This window comes from Numenius arquata, chromosome 8, assembly GCF_964106895.1.
Source record: "Numenius arquata chromosome 8, bNumArq3.hap1.1, whole genome shotgun sequence".
NCBI classification, from domain to species: Eukaryota; Metazoa; Chordata; class Aves; order Charadriiformes; family Scolopacidae; genus Numenius; species Numenius arquata.
Window position 1 is genome coordinate 54,432,053 of NC_133583.1, and position 17,855 is coordinate 54,449,907.

A 17,855-nucleotide genomic window follows, 5' to 3' on the forward strand; every position below is an offset into this window, starting at 1 on the left:
TAAAACCATTGGTACTTAAATCACAATACAGTGATTGTTGAGCTGATTTATTGTTTCTTGTGCACATGAGGTGACCTTGGTCAATTATATAGTTCAAATGTGGCTTTTAAGTCTTCAAAAGCAGTGACATGCACACGTATTTAGCAGCACTATTTCTATTCAAAATTAATCTTACTGGATTTCTAAAGAGAGATGCCACTTTACCTCTATGTATTTAAGAACCCAAAGAGGTATCAAACCTTTTCAATTAAAAATAACAACAAAACCCACTACTTTTGTTATATACTGTATTGTACTTCTAATAGTACACCCTGTCAATAAATAAATCCATAGCAAGGTCATTTAATACCAAAATCTAACCTTAAAAATAATTCTTTGTTCTCATATAAGAAGCTGCTGGGGTAATAATACAAGTCCTTTAGCACATAAAGAATATCAACTATGGGATAAAAGGGTTAATTAAAATTATTTCTTTAAATACATCCAAGGTTAATTTCAATTTTGAGTTTGAATCTATATGTCATATTCATTATGACATACAAAAATCTTTTCCTCTATTAAATGCATTAGAAAGATATATTACATTATGAAACACTGTGCAAGCAGTTGCATAACAAAACAGTTATCACCGTAAGAAGTAATTATTTGTGGTTCCTAATTTTAATAATATTCCACTCTTTGACTTTTATAACATGTACTTCTTTTATTTGTTTCCTTAGAAATAAAAATTTGGATATTTAATGTATTAGTAGAACAATTTTTAAATGTTACTATCAATAGTGAAAAATTTTAAATAAAAGATATATTAACATATGTCACTAGTTTTAACCAAATAGACACACTTTTTCAAAAGCCAGTCTTCAGAACGGGGAACTTATAGTCTTTGTCTTCATTTTCATGCTTTTACCATAATGACATTACCTCCGTGACTGAAAGATGACTTTCTGTCGTACTGCTGATGTGCAAGGAAGTCAGCAACAGAAGGACCTTTTGCTTTTGAACATCCCAGACTCACAAGAGAAATGGCAGCCCCACTGTCCACTCTAAGGATGGAAATAGTTCATAATTTAGGACTTGCAGTTAAAATTAAAAAGACTGAACAGGTGGGCAGCTTCCTAGGGGGTTCACTAGGACAGCAAGAGTGTTGTAAACATAAATTTATAAATAAAAATATTTCTTTTACACATAAGAATATAATAGGGGTATCAAGAAACAGGCATAATTTGATTTTTTCAAAAAAACTAACTTTTTGTAATCAGCAAATTGATTTTGTTAAGTGCATACAAAACTTCACTTACAAAAAACAATTCTATACACGTTGAGGGATTTGGCCACTGCAGAACCAGGCATCACACAGTCACATGGATATTAGCGTCTTTCTTTTTTCCCCCCTTCTCTCTAATTAGTTATGCATTTGCTTGCTGCATCTTACTGCTTATAAGGCCCAGAACTCAACTTGAAAGAGAACACACACAAACAGACCTTACTTAGCCTGAACACACTCCATTAAAATTGTCTGTTTCAAGGGAGCACCGCCTGTGTATCACACTACAGGACAATTACACTGGCCAGTACTCTTACAGGAAACTGAGTTCTCCACATTCCTCTGCAAAGCGTTTGACATAATGATACCCAAACCATATTAGGACTTTTTTTTTTTTTGCTATCATCTGGCAAGCGATAATAAAAATGGAGTAATGATTGGTTAAGAATTTTTTCTTTTGCTCTATTACATCAAAACAAGATTATTTCATAGGACTAAAACATGTTAATTAAGAATACTAATAATAAATAAGTTTATTTTATTTGGTCAGATTTTCTTGGTCTTGAAATCTTTCTGCAAAGTTTGAAATAATTCACGAACTGTATCTTTCAAATCTAGCATCCACAGTAAAATCACACTGGATTGCACTAACCAGCCTATACTTAACTTTCTCCACATTTTCTAATTCATACACCTTGGAATTTTATTTTGTTAAAATACGCTAGCGTATATTTGCCATCACTATGAGGCCACATAGATAACAAAGACTAAACCACAATTATCAAATTATAGTCATACAACTTTCTGATTTCAGTATTCTTTCTTTCTCATATGAATCAACAATTCAACATATGTCTTCCAGTTATGATTATCAGTTAACAAAGCTTGTTACAGTACTCTCAAAGCACACAGGATTGCTTATCTCCTCATCTAGGTTAAATCAACCAAAATTGAATAGGTTGCAAAAGATAACACTTGTTCTCCCTACTCTTTCTTTACCCAGCTGGTTCATTCTTCATTAGTCTGAGTCAGTGGAGATAACCTACCATGATTTTTCTAACAGTATTTAAGTTTTCCTGAATTACTCAAATAATATCAGTTATTGTTACCTTATATCTGAAATAATATCTATTATTCCTAATATCTGTTGAAGCATGGCAGACTCTAAAATAGCATCCCTACAAAGGAAAGTCCATCTTATCCACTGTGATTCAGGATGACACATACTTTGTTCAATTTGAAAGAGTAATCAAAGGTGTATGCTTAAATCCAATTAGTGTACTTCAAAGAAGATAATGTCAAAATGCTTCAAATGGTGATTCTACTGTATAACACTGAAGCTCTTAACTTCTGTGAGCCTCCGATTTCTGAATTATAAAATGAAAACAAAAGCACCTTGTAAAGCACATGGCGATCTCCTGCAGTAAGAGATTATAAGCATAAGCTATTATTAACTAAGATAATATTCGAAAGAGAAAATAAAGTTAGAGGTCTTGGAAGTCATGTATTCACTTTTTAACAAGTGTCTAGATGTCACAATGATTGCTACACTACAGACATATCGGGCAGACACTTTTAATTGAACTTGATTGTAATCAGTCAGAATTCTTATTTTCATGCCATCTAATCAGCTGTCTTTCTTCTACCATTCACTCTTACTGACTTCTGGCCCACTGAATAACAGAACATTTTCCCAATTGCCACATGACCATTAATTCATAGAAAGTTCCACAAGCTTATGATCTGACTCAAAGCCAACAGAAATCACAGTTTTGCAGAAATTCTTCCACTGATTTCTGCCCTGGACCAAGCACTGAAGATTTGGCATGTGTCAACATAGATCCCCTGTGCTTGAGAAAAGATTTAAAATGCAGAGTTGAAGTTTTTAGAAAGAAACATTTCCTGTCCAAAAGAATACGCAGAGTGATTAAGGACAAATCATCACCAAACATCACGACAACAGTTCCAGATCCCAGTTCCTTTAAACAAGAAAAAAAAACATTAAAAAAATTTTTACAAAGAGAAAGAATTTTGGAAAGACAGATTTAAGAAAATCTTTCAAGGAAGAACAGTAAGGATATTTGCAGAGGAAATCATGTGAAAATGGGAACCTATGACTGAAATAAAAGGGAAAAAAAATTTACTGATGAAAATGCAAATATGAGGGAAGGAAATAAATGGATCACTAAATCCAAAAGGATAAAGAAGAGCACACAGATGGGAATAATGAAAAACAAAACAGATGCTAATGAAAGGCCAATAACAGAGAGTCCTAGAGATGAGGATAACAAGGTTTAATTTCATATAGCATTCAATGTACAGGCTGAAGAAGTGGGGCTCAACGTTCTCTCAACATACAAAAGAAGATACTTCAGCAATAACATTTACAAAAACGCAGATAGGAAAAAGAAATAACAGGCAGGATAACATTGTGATAATCAAGTAAGAGGATGACAAGTGTTTGGGATGAGTGAGAATGGATCAGTCCTGAAGCTACTGAAACAGAAGAACCAAAGGAAATACATGCAATAATAACCAAAAGTCAAATTTCAACCTGCTATCTTCCTCTATTTTTCAGATTAAAGAATAAATTAATTATGGCATTTCTGTTCCATTCCTTGTCTTAACTTTACTGTTTAGTAAGAAGTACATCTACAATGCATTTCAGAAGAGGAAGGGCATCATCACACACCACCTTATCCAGCTCAGACACAAATTAGCTAGCTCTGGTATTCTGACAGCAATGTACCTGTAACAGCACAAAACTCAGAGTGAATTGACCATCTCAGGATTTATCCAGTCTCAAGAGATTTTGGGCTGCACTACCATTGCTGTGCAACCTAATTTGGTGGCTCCTACACAAGTGGCAGTCAGCTCAGGGCAGGTATATGTGCATCTATATGACCACTAGAGCATTGAAGATACTTCATGCTATAATGTAACAGCAATACAAAATATATATATAAAGCATTATATAAGCGAAACTTAATATAAGTAAATAAAAACTGCAAATAAGAAGAAAGACAAAAAGGGAACACAATGTCAAAAAAATTATCAGTCAATCATTTTGAAACTCCCTGTGAACATAATTTCCTAAGCTGACCGCCAAAATGCTGAAAGGAAAATACAAAATACATCTAGATGTATTTATACTTTAGCACTCCATATTTTTATTGTTAGAATATAATAATAACCCTTAATATATTATGGTAATTTGCCTTCACATTATGTTATTGTAGTAGATCCCAGAATTCCAGTAGCTGTCTGAAGAACATACAGTGATAATACACGGTTTGTTTCCAGTTTGTTTGCAGAAATACAAACACTAAATCAAAATTAGCATGCTAAAGGCTGAACCTAGAAGGCAATTAGGTTACTAAAAAGAATCAATAAATGCAAAACAAAGCTCTGCATATATTCCAAACAATGCGTTTCCCACCTAATAACTTGTATCCAAATTTCTGTTAGGATGAGCAAAATATTCTACAACATTTTCTCCTAAAATCAGATAGTATCAATCCGATAATAAAAAGACTTTTAGTTGAAGCAGAAACACCTCTTCTGAAGTATGTTTTTCAACTAGTATTCTTTCACAAGTATAGGCCATTATGTATTTCTGAGTGTTTTGTCTCTTCTTGCATCACAGCGCCAGCTCAAACAAGCAAAGAGCTTAATTTGGCTTGTTAACTTTGGAACAGCAGGCCGTTGAGAATTTTAAAATAATTTAGAGAACAACAAGAAGAACAGAATCTATCTGATGGGTATTCTAACTTCAGGGGAAGGAAAAAAAGGAAAAAAAAAAAAAAGTGGTAATCTTCTAAGAGATTTCTAAAGGATCTCTAGAGACTGTCCGGTCTAGCAGCCCTGCTCAGAGCAAGGTCAGCAAGAGGAGGTTTCTCCGTATTCCATCTACTCAGGTTTTTAATACGTCCATGGATGGAGACTCCACAGCCTCTCTGGGCAGTGTCTTCAACTCATTAAAAAAAACAAAACAAAACAAAAAAAAACAAACCCAAAGCTGATCATGCAAAAGTATTCATTTATGTGGAGGTGAGAAGCAAGTAAAAAAAAATATTGCTCTCACAGTTAGTGCTGCCCAAGCCGTGTACTGAGCAAACCAGCAGCACCAGGTGTTGCACATCACACAGTGGCAGAGAAACAGCAGCCCCGCAGCGCTGTGCAACACAACCGACGGCCCTCTGAGTGCGGGACCCGATACAAACTTTTCAAATATATTTTCTCTGCTTCAGTCCCTTTCTTTCTGTTTCCTTATTCTTTACAGCATCACTATTTGATCAAATCTAGTAGACATAACACAAGACATGAAATTTCCTAAATGTCATTCATCACTTGGTTCGCATGAAACTAATGCAAAGCACTCTTAACATTCCTCAGCCATTTTGCACCCATTTCACACAGCTGAAATTTACTACAAAAGGTGCTAGACAGCCAAAAACCATGTCTTTTGTGCTGCTGTCTTCTGCAAAACAGGGATAATATTACAGGTTATTGAACTACCTGAACAAAATACCACTATTTAGTCTAGCAGAATATTTCAACCTTCTCCCAGATGAAAATAAAGCCTTTCCAATACTTCTTAGCTGCAAAATATTTACTGTTCTGATGCCACTTAGTCTTTTATTCTGAGTACAGCCATTCCTTCAGATAATCCATATAGCACCATCTGCATAAGCAGAGTAAAGAACACTTCTCAATTTCTTCTAGTTCTGAATGGCTGTCATTCTAAAAGACAGAGGTTAAAGATATAAACAGGACAGTGAAGGCAGAGAACTACTCTGGGGAAAGAAAAAGGAGAAGCATCCCCAACAAAATGAACAATGCCAAAATTTTGCCACTGGCATTGCCCTTCACTGCATTTTCCCTGGGTTTGAGAACCCAGCAAGATGAAAATCTGGAAGGGTGGTTGGCAGCTCTTTTTAATGCTCAAAACCAGATAAAAATCTAAGGTAAAGTTAAGGTCTGCACTGTACCCATCAGAAGTGATTGACCTGGGCCTACCAATCACTGAAAACTAACGATTCTCTATTTTAAAAAGCAATTATTCAAAGCAATTATTTCCTTAGTCAGTAACTGAAGAATAGGTCACCTGTTACCTTACAAAGTAAATGTTTAGTAACTATTTAGTAATTTATTCAAATCCAGGGATTTTATATGAGAAAAATTTCACATCTCATCAGCAACTTCCAATGCTGTTATAAAAAATTTTAGGTAAATCTCACTCTCAGCTGGATTTTTTTCTTCATACTTTCAACAGTCACGGGCCTCTATTGTGCCACTATATATACATACCTCTATACATTCATGCGTGATTAACCGATGTCACATTCATGTTCATATTAACATGTGCAGTTTGAAATAAACACAGCTGCATTTATGTCAATGATTTTATATTCAAATATATCTGATTATGCTGAAATAAACACAGCTGCATTTATTTCAGTGATTGTACATTCAGATAAGGATATTTGTTCAGTGTAATGTAATGTTCCTTCACACTGGCAGGGACATTGCTATTCTTTCTTGTATTTCCCTTTATCATTTTTCCAGATGGAAAATTTTGAGCAGAGCCAGAAAAATGGAAACTGGAAAATTTGTCTCAGAACCTGGTATATACAAAAATCCTTCTGCTTATTCTCAAAAATGACTTAAACATCTTCGTATAAAGTATTTGTTGTTGATTATTTTTTTAATCCCTTCTCTGTCAAAGAGCAAGCTTACAAAAATCCCACCACAACCTGAAAGTCTGGTGGAAATGTAAGTACCAGGAATGTATAGTGCGAAATCTTAAGAATGGATCTGTATCCGGTGTGTTTCTGGACAGCTGTTGTTAATGTTAGCACAGCATCTTCAGCCACTATCTTCCTAAGAAAATTAGTTTGAAGGAAAACAATAACTGTAAGATTTTCTTTCCTGTTATCTGATCAAATTAGAGTTTTGCATGATGTTAATTTTGGCTTGAAACTATAACCTGTAAACTATTTCTAGAAAATAACAAAAGATTATCATACATACTAAAAGTGATTAGCCATTTAACCAGATGTATCTATCAGGTGAAATCAAGGTCTAGCCCAGTAACTGCCAGAAATGGATCCCTAGAGAAGGGCATGGGAGCAAAGCAATCATTTGATGAAATCTCCCCATTATAATACCCCAATTTACAATGTACAGTTTATGAACCTTCTGAGTCAGAGATAGTGTCAGTGTTTAGTTTAGCTCTCAACTGATTTTTCTTCCTTGGTCAGTTGCTTTTTTTGCTTAAAGGCCTGACACGTAAACTTTTAGCATCCACAACGTTCTGCAGGAAGAAGCTCCACAGCTTAATTAAACAATATGTGAGGAACCATTCTCCTTTCAGCACATAAACTTCTAGTTTCATTTGATGGCCATTTGTTTTTGTACAAAGAGAACAGGCAGGGAACCACTGTTTCACATTCGTTGACATTTTGACTACGAATCATGATTTAACAGACCTCTAATACATTCTTCCTCAGTTGTCTTCTGATTTCTAATCTATTTGGTTGTTGCTTATATAGAGGCTGTTGAAAATCTGCTCTGAACTTACAATTATCCAATCCATGACATTTCTTCTTCCATTTCCAGTTGCTTATTCTGGTCCCTCTCAGGTCAGTGAAACAGCAAATCAACACGTGTGCCTGTACACTAGCTGTGGAGATGCAAACATGCCGTACGAGGCAGGAGGGAAAGGCTAGGTCTTGAAGAAGGTAGCATGATAATCAGAAGATAAACTGACTGTGAAAATTATAATCAGCACACTAACTACAATTAACATCCTAATTCTTTACTGATGCTATTATACTAATTCTTCTTGCATTGTCATTAGCTCTGTAAGTCATTAACATCTCTTTCCCACAAGGTAAGATACTTGACTAATGCTGTATTTGTTAGCTGGTATCACATCAACACTAAGCACTCCCCCATTTGTAGAAATGTCTTCCATACTATGTTCTGTTTAGATATTTAAAAGGTTAATATTTAGTTCCATTTGCAATGCTGACCTAGCAAGAAAGAAATTAATTTGGCATTACAGCAGTAACATCAATTTCCCATGTAACTTTAGTAATGCATTTACTGGAAAGAGATTAATATCAATTCCATAAATCATTCACATGCTTTTTCCGGAGTTTGAGACATCTGAGTAATGTCATATATGTTAACTGATATCACTTTGTGCATGCTACATCCATTAATCTATGCCTAGGGTCATCATTAAAAAACAAAAAAAAAAAATTAAAATCAATCTTCTGTTCTTAATTTTTTTGTGACTTCTGACTTACCTTCTGTCCAAAGGTATTGATACTCTGATAGAATAACACTGCTCTGAACTGGGAACATATTTTCAGAACAGGAAAACATTGTTAAATTATCCCTACTGGTTGCAATAACCACTTAATATCTTTATATGAAATACAGCATAAATTACTGTCAAGAAATAAGGAAATAACTAAAATAAAGTGTTTCTTTAATCAGACACACCTTGATGCCACAAAAGTAGGCTGAAAACAGACATCATTGCTGATTACTGAAATAGTATATCGACTTTCGTTTCTTTTGTTTCTACGTTGCATATGAGCATTCCCATAGAAGCGAAAGCCAAAAGAATCTACCTGACTTAGCAATCCTAGCTTTACGTGAAATATTATAACATAGGAAATCTGGAATAACAACTAGGTTTTGCTCCAAAACACAGTTTAGTCTACTACTAAAAGTGGTTACACTGGAAGAAAGTAGTTTTAAACAGCTTTTGCACTTTTCATTTCTTTTAATGTGCCATTATTACATTTGCCAGTATTGCTTTATTCCTGTTCTAGGATTTCATAGTAATGGCACTGAAATCATGGTGAAGAACAGTATTTCTGTTCACCTAAATGCAAACACACACTGGATCAGCTTGTTTTACAATTCTAGAAGCATACTACAACTATATATTAGATGGCCAAAATGCAACTATTTCCTAGGGTGGATTTCAGGTTTTCTTTGAACATAATGCTAACAGTATCCTCTTCTGTATTGGCTTAGTTTCCATTTTTAAACTTTTTCCAAATAAAAATGTCCATTTCCACTAAAGTTTCACAAGTCAAATTTTACAGTATTTTATTAAGCACAAGTAAGATTAATCTCACCTAATTTTGGCTGTCTAAAGTTACATGTCAAGTCTTAGCAACTAGGACATAGGCACCCCCAAAGGGCAATTCATCCTATATTATCTTTGCTTTTGTTCAAAAGATATCTTTCATGGTAAAGCTCAATGGCCTATTTCACGCCTGTAAGTGGTTACAATGAGATCAGCGGAATTACAATCACTTACTGCAATTTTGAGTGTTGTGCAAAGTGTTTTATAAGTACATTATCCTATTTTTGAAATATAGAAAGATATTTAAAACCTTAACAAAAATGATATGAGGGTACTTCTCAGTCACATGAGATTTCTTACTACATTGCAAATCTTAACCCTTTCCAACTGATTAATATCATTTGCAATCCATCAGCACTGAATTTTTTTATCAGGTTTCTAATACAAAATACTTTTATAAACCTGCTGTAGGAAAATACAAACTAATGTTTGCAATCATATTTACTGCAAGGTGGGGGTAAATCAGTCAACATAATAATATAAGATTTACAGTAATTGAGACTGAATCCAAAATTTTACAAAACTTTAATTACAACCTTTTGAACATAAACCACAATACACAAATTGCCCAATCATAACATTTTTTCATTAAAAATAAGAATTCATCCAAAGGATAGAAGATTTAATGACTCTTGGCGGAGTTCCACTTTTTGGTTGAAATGAGAATAAAAGCAGACGGCAGCTTCATTTCTAATTTCAAGAAACACAGTATTTTTTAACATTTAAACAGCATTTTATTTGACTAACAAGCCAAAATATGTATTTTCAAAACCTTATAAAAAGCCCCTGTATTTAACAGTATGAATACTGAGATTTATGAACTTCTGTGAGCCAACACTGTTCCTTCAATCCTCAAAAGTAATTATAAAACAAGCAATTTGAGCCACAAGCAGCAGATACTGTCAAGCTTCGTTTTTTTAACCATCCTCACAACATATCAGTCTACCATCTAACTCCAGCTTCCTCTCATGTTCCCTAAGACATCCTACCAGGCAAGACGGAAGGCTCTGTGGTTAATCCCAACGTATGTACACGCCAGAGTGACCAACCAATAGACCCGTGGTGACTTGCAAGCCAGGTGATACCAAACAAAAGGAACAATATTTGAATTTCCCTTGCATTTTTCTTCAGTGGAGCCACAGCTGGCAGCGTCAAAAGAAGTTTTCCAGACCCTGGTTCTCTACATCAAGAGCCTAGGGAAGTAAAAACTATAGCAATTTTGAGCCCACCTTGAAAGCACTCTGTGATGGAGCTGTGAAGGCATCTTGTGGCAGTCTTTGCACAATGAGAAAAAAGGTGTGGATATTTTTGTGGGCACGGGTGTATTCTGAGCTCAGAGGAGCTTTGGTCCTGTCAAAGCACTATGAGCCCTGTGGCGAAGATGGTTGCTGAGTGGAAGGCATTTCTTACAGACTTTTTGAAGGTACACTTCCATAGCAGTTGTAGAAATATAGCCTGAATGCTTGACAGTGCAAGCCAGGCTTCGTAGCCTGCTAGAATAGGTGCTGATGAACTCTAGACAGTCCAAGATGAGGTATTTCAAAGAGCAAATCATCCATATCATCTGATGGCATCCTCTAGACTACACAATAATCCAATATCTTTGAGGTTTCTCCTGATTTATATGAGATGAGTGTTCAGGGAACCTGAACTCGAACTGCTTCACACTCAGAGAATCCAGTCAATCACCAATGCTCTCACAGGACAGCATAAACTCAAACCTGTAAATTTCAACCTTTACACAAAACCAAAGAAAAATATCCATGACCAAGAGCTTCTGATGTTTTATGGTCCATTTCAGAGCTATAGGATAGCTGCAATTGTGTTTCTAATAAAACTCGTGTTCTGGCCAATGCTTCTGGGCTAGGAAGAAAAGTGATGCCACTGTCAGCTATACTTCTTTTCTCTGAATCCTGACATAAATGACATTTTTGCAGCCTACATAAGCATCAAATCCTGGAAGTTTCCATACTTTGGGGTCATTCCCAAAATTCATCCTTCCTTTTGCAGAGCCAGAACATTAGACTGGCATTCTGCGCTAAGGGTTGAACTGGCGCCAGCGTCATAAAAGTATTGGTCTCTTTTTAATGATTGAGACATTTGCTTTATGTTTTCTTTGTCCACTTTGTAAAATACATGTGAAAGGCTTCGTGTGTATCATGTAAAATTAATAAATTAAAAAATTGTTACCTCATGCAGAAGCAAAACTACTGCAGTTGCATAACTTCCCAGAGAAAAAAAAAAGTACGTTTTCCATCACTGGAGGTATCATCTGGTACAGGAAAAAATGACTAAGCAAATAAAAACAAATCTTAGCCACAACTCAGAAAAGGCTTCGGAGTAAATTAATGCCATCAGAAATAACAAACACTAAGCCAACACAAGACAGTAGGGGCAGCTGGCTAAACTAAACTTTAAAGTCATTTAGATACACACAAAATAAAATGTCTGAAACACCAATTTGCCTTGAGTATAAGATACCAGTTTCCCTGAAGAACAGTTTTACAAAAAAATTTGAGCCTGACTCAATCAGAAAGGTCTTCTTTGTATAGCAAGAGTGAATACGGCCTTTTCCCCAAAGCACTATATTCTGCAAAAGTCCCAGTTTTGCCAGGACAGATAGGATGAGAGGTAAACGTTTGTACAGCACTGTATTGTTGCTAAACTGAAACTGTGTTAATAATTTAATGCATTAATGAATAATAGGAAAAGGAATTACAACTGACCAAATGTCTACATTTCAAACGTGACATTTATTTCCTTTAAATTGGTTCTATGTCTAGATAACTGTGCTTCCATTTTTCCCTGAAAATAACTCATGTTTTTTGTGAAACTTCACACTATCCAAAAATTATGTTGTGGTATGCAAGAAATCTGAATTTTCATCAGTTTCTTTTATGCTAATGATAAATTAAAGTAAAAGTACACATTCTTAAATATTAATAAAGATAACAAGGAAGATTCCAGTTAGAACACTATGTTGAGTTATAAGAAACACAAATTCAAATTCCTAACATACTTGTAAAGTTGATAATTCCCTCTCTCCTTCACTCCTCTGTCATTTATAAGAGGAGGGTTCAACCACCATTCTTTGTTTTCAATAACTGTAGATATTTTACAGCAATGATTCTTTCACTAGTATTATATCCATTAAGGGTAAGTTAAATGCAAGCTACAAACTGGTTAGGTAGCTTTACTTCTGAAAAGGTTCTGGACAGTATAAGGGATCATAAATTTTATAGAAGTCAACAGTGCCATGCTATTGTGACAAAGATTGGACTGTCACACAGCAGAAGTAAATAGATTGCAAGACATGTCATGTAATAAATTCTATGTAGTATTGGGACAAGCTTATCTGAGTATCATGTTCACCTTGGACCGTTGCCTGTCAAGAAAGGCATGGAACAGCTAGTGAAGGACCAGAGGAAATAAAGAACGATAGAAGATTTGGAAAATGTGACCACTAAGGAACTATTTTAAAAAAATGCATTTATTTAACCTGAGGAGGGAAAGGCCAAGGAAAGACATGATAACAGCTTTCCATTAAGTCAAAGAAAAAAAAAAATAATCTGCTTTCTGTGCCTATAGGACTGGACAAGAATTAATGCATTTTTGGTAAGAACATTTCTACATAGAAAGAAAATGTTTCTTATATTGAGCAAATTTTAATGTTAGAATGGATTGATGCTTTCTCATTGAAACTTTCCTTACTGAAAGTCTCTGAAAAGGATAGATAAATATCTGTCAGGAAAGGCAAAAATAGTGTATTTTGCCTCTGAGCAACACAGTGGACTAAAAAGAAATCCTGATGCCCATTTCACTTCTATTTTTTACGATTTTTTGAAAGGAAGGCACTTCAAAACAACAAACTGGACATTGGTTTTCAGGCTACATAAAAACACACCTCTGTCTCAAACAAATACATACTTGTCAAGACTATTTAATACAATAATGATAGCCATTACAAAAATGAAAGCATATTAAATAGCACTTATTCTGTATGTGTTAATCTTTTTCATGCTTTCTATAAGTTTAATATTCTTTCTCTGTTCTGAAAAGTATTTACCTCCATTTCTGCAATATAAAATCACAGTAACTGATAAATAGGTCTAGAAGGAAACCTTCAGTTCTATCAACCAGATCTTCCAAGAAAATACAGAATACAGCCAAAGAGAGGAAAGCCACTTATGGAATCACATTTAACACAATTCCTATTTTGAAAGTAAATCGTCAACAAATACTCCACGGGTACCACTGTCCAGCCAGTTTTGCCCCATCCCAACACAGCTTCATTAAGACCAAAATAATTTGAAGTGAAAATGTTATATAAGCCAGTGTCAAAATTTCTACTAAAGTTACATTAGATATAAGGTTATAATCACTGTATAGTATAACTATTGTGGCTTTTAATTGCATTGTGTTTATGTTTAAAGATTTAATAAATCCTTACAAAACTTTAACTGTAAAGAACCTTTAATACCTCTTAAGTATGAGGGACCTTAGATTTCAATGACATATTCATGTTTAGTAACATCATCATCATAACAGACGAAGTACAAGTCTTAGAAAAATCTATAAATCATTTCCCAATAGCCTATTTCCTTCAGGTATATTGTCTATAAGATATCACTAACTTGGAATCATTACAAAATTAATGTGACATGTTTTCATAGAGTCACAGCATCGTAGAATGGTTTGGGTAGGAAAAGAACCTAAAGATCATCTAGTCCATCACCCCTGCCATGGACAGGGACATCTTTCACTAGACCAGGTTGCTCAAAGCCCCATCCAGCCTGTCCTTAAACACTTCCAATGATGGAGCATCCACAGCTTCTCCAGGCAACCTGAGTCAGTGTCTCACCACCCTCATTGTAAAAAATTTCTTCCTTATATCCAATCTAAATCTACCCTCTTTCAGATTAAAACCATTGCTCCTTCTCCTGTCTCTACAGGCCTTGGTAAAAAGTCTTTCTCCATCTTTCTTATAAGCCCCCTTTATGTACTGAAAGGCTGCAATAAGGTCTGCCTGGAACCTTCTCTTATCTGGGCTGAACAACCTCAGTTCTCTCACCCTTCCTTTATAGGAGAGGTGTTCCAGTCCTCTAACCACTTTTGTGCCCCTCCACTGGACTCCTCTAGCACCTCCATTTATTTCTTGTACTGGGGACTTCAGAGCTGGATGCGGTACTCCAGATCAGATTATAAAACTGATCCTTTCTTTGAAAAAGGAAATTCCAATGGGTTAGTACCAATTTTAAGGTGGTACTCAAAGAGCATCAATACACTACTGTATAAATGTTGTATACTACTGTTTGGATAATAGGAGGGGATAGATTTTAGCATTAATAACAATTTCATAAAATATCCAATAATCAGGGAATTTGCTTTGACCAGTTAAGGTACTCTAAGCAATTACTTGGTTGACGTAGTAAAAGATATAAAAGATAAAGTGAATTTACATATGAAGTGTACGCAATATTATTATCATACTTGCTAATACATTGTCATCATGAGAAAGTAAATGAAGGTATTAATTTTATTCATATTTGTATTTTGGAGGTGTCTGAATATGCAAAGCAACATCACAGCCTCATCATGCTACAATGTAAATAAACACAGTATTTCAAATAGCATCTGCCTTTACCACATGCTATTATTGTCAAAGTATATAAAGTTTGAACAGTACCTTTGAATTGAGTGTTTTAATTTAAAAATATAATTAATTCTATTGTTCAAAAATTAGAATTAAAGCATCATGCAATGATTCACATTACTTCGCAAATAATTTGATGGCTGCTATTGATCCTTTTCATTGCAGAGCAGCTTAGCACAATAAAGTAAATTTCTCAGTCTGGCCAACTGATTAATTTCATAAACCATTTTCTGCCGCAAAAATTCATAAAGCCATAACTATTATGAAATAGCATCCACGGTATTTTTAAAAATACATAACTACTTTCTGAACCTTCAGAGCCATACCTTAAAAATAAGATACTCTTTATTATTCACTGTATCATTTACACCTTTTACATAATGTAATCAGAGGACTTAAATAACTCAATTTAATATTTATCCAGGAACTGGCAGCCAGTATTCTACCCTGAGGGATGTAACTCTTCATAAAAAGCTCATTTTACAAGACACTGTAGCAGTTTTGGCATTACCAGAACCTCTCATATAAACCACGCTGAAAACTATAGTTTATCCTGCCAAATGCCTTGTGTACATATGGTGTTTAACAGTGCTCTGTAAGTCTGTAAACCAATAATAATAGATTTAAGTTAAAAATCTGGAGATACACATATATGCAACACAAAAATTTAAACAATGCTACATATTCATATATATTCATTTATTTACCTACATACTCCACACACATATAAACATACATGATTAAAAATATTCTTTAAATTAATATGCTAACTATAAATCTTGTAAAAATAATTTCTCTTTCACTTTGCAGTAGTTTCCTAAAGTTGAATTCTGTCTCTATTGACATCAGAGACAGAACTTCCATCAACCTCAGCAATACAGAATTAGGCCACAAAAAACACAAAGAAATGTATTTAAAGACAGCATGTACATGCTTGTAAAATCTTCTATCTATGCAAGGATGGGCTTGGCACTTTACTGAGGTTAACCTGCCCAATAAACTTCCAAATTGAATTTTAAAATACCATATTTTAAATACTATATGTTGTTAGAGATGGACATGATGAAATGTACATTGTAGGTAATAACAAACTTCACAACCCTTTTCTACATTTGAACAGTCTGATTTTATGTCATACTCTGAAGTGAATCAGTGAGTTAAGTAGTATTTAATGCAAGTCTTTAGAATTAAGACACTTTTTATAAAGATGTGATATAGTTAATAGTATTCCTATATTGACAACTACATAACATAAAATGATGCTGAAAATGCTTACCACTTTCAAAACAGGCATCAAATATAAGATGTCCTTTTTTAAGCTGTCCACAATAACCAGCTGGGAGAACAGTGTACTTGCTTACATTCCCCGCTATGATATCATCACTTCCTATGGCAATACCTGTTGCAGTAAAGTAAAAAAAAAAAGCATGAGCATAAAACAAAAAAATATTAAAAACAGTAGAAGGATATTCCCCCATGCTTTTCTACGTGAAATTTCCACCATTTAACATATGCACCAGTAAATGAACTCTTTTCTTTTCAAAGTTTATTTAAGAATTTGGATATAATAATGGCATCATATATTAAAGCTTCTCTACATAACAAACCATACAGCCTGGTTTCTTGCATATGCATGTCCTTGGGCTGAACATTCTTGCATGCAATTCTGATGTTCACCTGGATCCACTTACTTTGACTGGAGCCCTCTAAAGCATATATTCTGTACAGATTCCCCAGAATTGAACTCCTCAGAAGCATCTTCCTCACTTACAGGCATTAATGGGATCTTTTCCCTCTATCCCACTGCTTATTTTCATGCCTCTTAAATAAACTTAGAACCTTTGAGACTGTTAAATCCCACTCATATTTGAAATCTGAAAATTATTAGTAGGGAGAGACATACACTCATGGAGGCATGTGATTATCTGAGCCTTGCTTGCTTAGGAAACAAGATTTTTTCTATACAGCCACATGATTTTTGTCAAAATGTATCAGTAGTGCATATATTACAAGCTTTGTTCTTCCAGTGAAATTATACTGTCCTACACATCGCAGTATGCAAAAATATTGTTTCCAAATAGGGATAGAAGAACGCAGTGATTGTTTTTCATGTGAGAAATGTACAAGAAAGTAAGTTAATACTTGTATATTATATTATACATTAATATTATAATACAGTGAAACAAATACACAATAATATAACTAGCTGGTCATTCTTCTGACATTGGCTCCGCATTTTCTCCACTATTTACTGTTTGGAGAAAAATATTTAACAATAGAAAAACTATTTTCTGTGTTACAGAAAACTAGAAGAAATGTCTATGTCTTCAAGTGGAGAAGGCATATGATGGAATAATGAAATGATAATATCTTATTTCACTCTGATAAATAAGGCTACTAAGGCTTCTAGAAATAGACTTTTGGTCTGTACTGATTTTTTGACATTTAAATGGGTTACGGTGGATGATAAATGTGACGTAAAGCTCAATTTGTTTTATTTTTATATTGAAAACTATTTCACACAAATGTTACAAGAAATTCATATTGGCCCTGAATGATGAAAACAGCTTATTAATTAAAACTGACCTTTCCATACATAAATGTATTCCACCTCTTGAGGCAAAACACCTTTGCTGAGGTAACAAATTACGTATTAGTGACACCACAGTTAAAGGGTCTGTCGGGCTTTCTATTATACATCCATATTTTCAGAGGTATATAAATCCCAGATTAAAAAATATGTATATCCAGGTCAACACTTGGCA

The 17,855-nt window shown here is 34.4% G+C and overlaps 1 protein-coding gene across 1 annotated transcript in view; it reads right to left on the minus strand.

Moving 5' to 3' along the window:
- AGBL4 (AGBL carboxypeptidase 4) overlaps positions 1 to 16,907 on the minus strand; it is a 948,845-nt gene extending 931,938 nt beyond the window's left edge. Inside the window, exons 1-2 of the mRNA XM_074151806.1 lie at positions 16,862 to 16,907; positions 16,367 to 16,489 (exon numbers count right to left, since the gene is read on the minus strand). Of these exons, the coding sequence (XP_074007907.1) occupies positions 16,367 to 16,489; positions 16,862 to 16,907 (169 nt within the window). The remainder of the gene's footprint in view (positions 1 to 16,366; positions 16,490 to 16,861) is intronic.
- Between the last annotated feature and the right edge of the window lie 948 nt (positions 16,908 to 17,855).